This window comes from Mustela nivalis (genome assembly GCF_964662115.1).
Source record: "Mustela nivalis genome assembly, chromosome: 2".
Taxonomy (NCBI): domain Eukaryota; kingdom Metazoa; phylum Chordata; class Mammalia; order Carnivora; family Mustelidae; genus Mustela; species Mustela nivalis.
In genome coordinates this window covers 124,999,388-125,005,696 of record NC_139021.1, presented here as the reverse complement: position 1 = coordinate 125,005,696, position 6,309 = coordinate 124,999,388, and the positions used below count along the sequence as shown (strand labels likewise).

At 39.2% G+C, this 6,309-nt stretch overlaps 1 protein-coding gene across 4 annotated transcripts in view; it reads right to left on the bottom strand.

Moving 5' to 3' along the window:
- Nucleotides 1–1,206: 1,206 nt before the first annotated feature.
- ZNF365 (zinc finger protein 365) overlaps nt 1,207–6,309 on the bottom strand; it is a 54,265-nt gene continuing 49,162 nt past the window's right edge. The window contains exons 4-6 of one of the 4 annotated variants that reach the window (XM_082721231.1): nt 4,948–4,985; nt 3,870–4,177; nt 1,207–3,211 (exon numbers count right to left, since the gene is read on the bottom strand). In XM_082721231.1, coding sequence (XP_082577357.1) covers nt 3,916–4,177; nt 4,948–4,985 — 300 coding nt within the window. In that variant the 3' untranslated portion in view covers nt 1,207–3,211; nt 3,870–3,915. Of the gene's footprint in view, nt 3,212–3,442; nt 4,178–4,947; nt 4,986–6,309 lie in introns of all 4 variants that reach the window. The other 3 variants (XR_014309046.1, XM_082721230.1, XM_082721232.1) reach the window with 3 other exon arrangements.

Below are 6,309 nucleotides of genomic sequence, written 5' to 3'. Positions count from 1 at the left end.
CATTTCTTGGAATGGCTTAGATTTTAGAAAAATGGCTACACATGTAGAGTAAACACAGCATAGTGCTACAGATTAAAGATCCTTTTTTACTGTTTTCGTTTTAAGATTTATTTATTTGAGAGAGAGAGAGAGTGTGTGTGTGTCGAGGGGAAGGGCAGCAGGAGAGGGAGAGAGACTCTCAAGGCAGACCAAGCTGCTGAGGGCAGAGCCCGACACAGGGTTCAATCTCACAATCCTGACCCGAAATCAAGAGTCAGACCCTCAACAAACTGCACTACCCAGGCATCCCAAATCTGTCTTAAATGAAAATTTCAGATGTGTCCATTTTATTGATACAGAACATGGACAGAAAAGAATAAAAAAAAAAAGAAAAGAAAAAATTCACCACCTTAATTATACACACACACACACACACACACGCAATTCAGTGTCTAAAGCTCCCCGTTGTTTAAATTTTGAAATGTTTCCAGGGTTTGTGTTTGGGCCTGCATGTATGCCATCTCCAGAACTCATTTTTTAAGGATCCAGCCTAAACAGAATTAAGATACTAGGATTTATTTATGTTTTCTAATGCCCAGAGATAATTGAGAATGTTACAGTTATTTTTCAAGAACACTTTATGACCTGGTGAATCCATCAACTTTAACACAAGTTAAGTGTAAGAACAGACTAAGGTTATCTCCTTAAAAGCTCTAACAGCTCCTAAACAAATGGCATCCCCTAAATTTTCCCAATTCCGTGGCTCTTAAAGGACAAATGGCTAAGTAACTTACTAGTGATATACAGTCGTTCTATTATCTATTGTAATCCCTCTCTGGGTCTTGCAATGACTGAGATGTATGGCCTATATAAGCTGGGATGTACACTGTGAAATCTGTCCATGGTTTTCACTAAGAGTTGCCAAGTTTAAAAATAGAGTGTAGGAAAATTACTCATAGTGTGGAGGAAGATGGGAGAAAAGCACAAATGGGCTTTTAATGAGGACTTCTCAGTGCGAACATATGTAAAAGGAACTTTTAGATACAGGCATTGTGATAAATAAAAACGATCCTGCTAAGTTCTCAAGAAAGCTTATAGGTACAAGATCATGGTGATTTTATGTACAGTGAACAGCTTATTCATGAAAAAACATTTTGTTCACTGTTCAACGGACCAGCACACTTGGCTCCCCAGAAACATTTCAACTAGACAAAACATACCAACACATTAGTCATAAATATAGCTTTATTATTATAATATTTATTTCATAATCTAAAAACTTTTTCTTTTTATTTCTGGGAAAAGAACATTCCAGATTCCATAAAACTGATCTACCCTGCAGAATGCTAGAAAACAGTGTCTTAGCAACCTGAACTTTGCAGCTGAAAATCTATAACCTAGTTTGGGAATAAAAGAATGAAAGACGAGTTCAAAGAAAAATTTCTTCCTTACAAAACAGATAATAAAATTAGATCCATTCTTCAGTTTAGCCTTGAACATGTTTTCCCAGGAACTTTGGTAATTTCTCCAAAAATCAACTCGCAGGTTGACTGGCCATGTGGACAAAAAATATATATATATTTAAAAATAAGACCCAAGTGGCACATGGTACATGACCTAGGCCATGGCATATAAGTGAAATATCCCCTAAAGTGAGCCAGCTCCCATGTTCAACAGCAAATTTATGTCTCTAAAGATGCACAACATATATAATGCAGTGCCTTGTATGAAGGTCAGAATTTAGTTGGAATTAAAAAGAATTTTTTAATATAATCTTAAAAGTCATTTGTCTTGTGTAATGTACATCGAGTAGCTATGACATTATGGTGCTTTCTGAAGATCACAGAGTACCACTGTCAAAGAGAGCTGTCATGCCCTCAAGGCATATTAAATTAAAACTGGAAATGTAGGTTATGTTAAATAAAACGAAAAAAATCTGGCTCTACCACCTTTAAAAACAAGCTGTTGTCATTGCACACACGTGTTACAGAACAAAGGGCATGCCACACAACTAACGAGTCCACTTTTTAGTATGTAAAAGGCTAGAGTGCAATCATGGTATAAACATCAGTAATATATAACTTTGGAGGAGATTAACTCTCCAGATAAACAATAATTGTAACACTACAATTTTTACAATGTTAGCCTAAACAGTAATATTCACTTCACAGCAAAGTTTTTTTCCCACTTGATAGTTGCCTATACACCAGACGAATGGCTCACCCCCGTGAGCCAGATGTCAAAGTGAAGGTTCAAAACCAACATTTTCACTATGATAGGTTCGAAATGTTTGTATAATGATAAGTTACACTTTTCGACTTACTGGCATTTTAAGTAACTGCATTATACCTATTTTTAATGCATTGCTAATCTGATGTTTATTACAATAACAATCATTCTACTAATGTTAATTAGGTTACAGTTTTAATTTTCAAAGTAAGAGAATTCAGCTTACATGAACTAATATATATAGTTTAAAAACCACCCACCACAAACACATACCTTTTGCATGAGTATTTAAAAATAAATTATTAATATACCTGACATATATATTTTGTGTTATATATATATATATGTGTATATGTATACATTTGTGGACATAACTACTCTTTTTTCCAGAAGGGTGTCAGCACTTGTAAACTCTGCAGAAGACCTGATGATATTGTTAACGTTAAAAAAAAAAAAAAAAAAGTTTAACATGGAAATTCATTCTTGAAGAGAACCATAAAGCAGGAGGCCCTTAGGAGATGGTTCTTTGTGGAAACGAAGGCTATTTTAGGGAGGGACAGGAGAACAGTCTCAGACTGTGGACCCCACATGCACCGTTTCAGAAACTACTTTAGAAAGCAGTGTCCAGTGAAAGCTTCAAACACCTGGTCGAAAGGTAAGGACGTATATTTAGTCATCAAAGGGCACCGAAGCAGTGGGAGGTGGAAAAGTGAGGCCAGCAAGGGAACAGTCATGTCCACAGCCCACAGTGGCTGCTGCTACTCCCAGGGAAGCAGGGAAGGGCTGAGTCACGTCTGCAGCATTGCCAGGCCCTGGCTCACGGGGCACTAGACGTGCCATCTGCTGCTGTTCCAGCCCTTCAGACCCGGAACTGGTGATGGGTGTTGATCAAAGAGTTTCGTGGTTGGAAGGTTTTGATGGGGTTTTCCATCCTAGCCCCAGGCAACACTATTGGTTTTGAAGACAGAGGCTGCAGCTTGGTCTCGGGGTACAGAACACTCAGCTGAGGGAGAGAGCAGAGGCACCCCCAAATCAGAAAAAAAAACACGCATCCAGAGAAACAACAAACCTGAATCGAACAAACTAGAAATGAGAACTGAAGTCGAAGATGAGTCCCGGAAGCCACCCAAACATTGGAATCTTAATTAACCACAATAGTTGGGGAAACAGGAACCCTTATTTTGGAAACTTTCAAATTAATTGAGGGCAGGTTAAAAACAAGTAAAAATCTTACCGTTGCACTGCTATTAAGAGAACTTTGCATTCCTATTCTTTGTCCCACAATTTAGAGAGGAGTAGACACAGAAGACTTTTTTCCTAGTGCCCGACATCTGGTGTGGCCTTGGGCCTTGGCTGAATCACCCCAACACAGAACCCCAGATGCAGAAACTACTGGAGAGTGGTCTGTTTATTTTACAAGTTGGAGCTTTCTTTTAACTAAAATTTTGGAATAAGACAGTTTTGTTTTGTTTTGTTTCCAATTCTTTCTGTAACCTGCCTCTTGGTTCTAAAAGGAGCCTGTAATAAATTTCTGGTTCCCCAAGATTCCCATTTGTTAAATTCTGGTTAATCTAGGTGCCTGTTTGGCCACAAAATAAACGTGTTCTGCCCTTCTTTTTTCTAATGTATCTCATTGTGGGATGTATCCCAAAAGGCATTACCGTTGGCCCCCAGAGCAATATTCTGCAAAGCCTGCCAATGACTCTTCTAGATGATGTTCACAATCGCTGTTGGCTTTTTTTTGGCCATTTTGGGCCTGATGTTGCCTTTCCGGCTAAACCCCAGAGGCTCCCCTTTCTTCGACGGTCTGCAGAGTTCTCTTGGGGACTCAGCCTGTTCGTGAATGGATTTAGCAGGCTGCATGCTGGCTCTATCATCCTTGGCTTTTCTCAGGTAGCTCCTTCCTTTTGGATGGAAGTGGGTCTTGAGATCAGCGTGGTTACATGCAGGATGTGGGTGCCCTCTACTTCTACAGATGGTTGAGCAGAGGAAGATGAGCAGAAAGAAAGATTTTGTTTAGAACCTTAAAAGAAACAGAAGAGGGAAAAAAGAAAAAAAAAAAAAAACATCCACGGCACAATTACTCCCGCACACTGGAGTGGCAGAAAGGCTGCCAGTAAGTCAAATAGGAAAAGATATTTTTCTTTCAAAAAGTCCTGTGGCTTTCATGAAATGATCTCATGATGCCAAATTCTCAGGGAGATGTTACTAGTTCTCTTACCAGTGACAAAACTGAGTCTCCCAAAATGGAAGGGACTCCCCAGAATAATACATACAGTTGGTCTATGGAAAAGATGAGACCAGAATCCAAACCCTTGACTCATTAAGTGACTGTATATAGCAGTATTAGTCATGCAGCAATCATAAAGTATGTGATTATGTGATTCCCGGCATAAATTTATACATATATTTATATTATGTATATCTAACGTGGTATATATATACTATATTAATACCACTATAGAGCTATGATAATTATACTATACCTCAGTAAGAGAAAGTTACACTATAGAATACTGTAAAAATACTGGGTACTAACATACTGCCAAAACTAATAGGCTATTAGCATAGTTAAAAGTTGTAACCACAATTTACAAAATTAGGTGCCGAGGCAGGTGCATTTTCATCGGAAATTCTCAAATCCATTAAAATACAAATATTATATTTTAAAAAAATGTAACAGGAAAGCACATCATGCAAATATAATCAAATGGCCCAAGTATAAAAAGATATACATACAGGCATTTGGGTTTCCTATTTGAGGAGATATCTGTAAGCTGAAGGAAAACAAATAAGAAAAAACATTACTTCGCTTAAAGGTTGGATTTGGCTTTAAGAATCTCTCTGGCTTATATTTTTAAGAAAGCGTTCCCATTAAGGAAGCCAGGAACTGTTATCAGTAGCACGGCCTGTGGCACCTTCCAGAACGGCAGGGAGCACAAACGTCTTGTGATCGGCCTCAGCTTCCTCAGGGAGCCTCTGTGGCTCCTTGCTCTGAGATTTCCAAGAAGCCCATTATCAGTCCATCTAAAAAATTTCAGAATGTCAAAGAGCCCTCTCACAGAGCAACATTTGAAGAAAGATGTTTTTTAATACTAGAATGATGCGCCATTATTTCTTGATTAATTCAGGCGGCATGTGCAGCTAATTCACTACAGCTGCGCTTGGTCACAGTGTATCAACTAAAGGGAAAATTGGCATCAAATGTTTATTGCCTAAAATACATCATTTCTAAAGTGAGAGCATATGAAGACCAACTCCACAACGGTCCCTGGGGCCATCTATCATCCACTCCCAATGAAGTGTCTGCATGCCCTTTTGTGGCTGGGCTCAAATATCACTGGCAGAACAAATTGAGAACTATCATTTTGTGAGCCAGATGTCACCATTCCCTTCAGAGGCAAACCCAGTGCATTCCCAGCCTTCATTCCTGACCTCCCTCATGGAGCCTCTGCAAAAAGAAGTGCTGTCACAACAGCAGGCAGAGACCCACAGAAGAAGAGAATGATAAAGAAAATGTGCAGAAAGGGCCACCTTGGTGTTGGGGCCCAGTGTGGCCAAGACATGAGTCTTATCATATTCAAATAATCAGAGAAACCAAGGTCAGCATAACAGGGTCACTCCCCCGAGTCCCCTGTCTGCAGTCAGAAGCATATCAGAAAGAAGCTTTCCTAAACAAACTTTGGAGGGCCATGGCCCCAGGAAGGCAAGACCAGATTCCTGGCTTCTGCTTTCTAACTCAATCAAAAGTAAGCTTTGCCACTGACCCTGGTCATACTGGCTGGATTCAACAGGAGATTAATAAGGTGGACAGAAAAAGGCATCTTCCTTGCAGGAAGGTCTTGACATTATGCAATATACAAAGAAGGTTGGACAGAGGGTTCAGGCTGGCAGGTTCTGGGAAACCCAAAGGTTTCAGCATTTCCATTTTTCTGCCATGGCCCCACTACCACTAGTAAAAGTTTCTCAGCTCAGCTCCTCGAATGGACTTTAGTATTTGTATAAACTATTAAAAAAAAAAAAAAAGCTTACAGAGTTTTTCTTCCTTTAAATTGCTTCCTGGTTTCCAAAGCTATTCTTAAGGCATAGCAATTTTTTTTT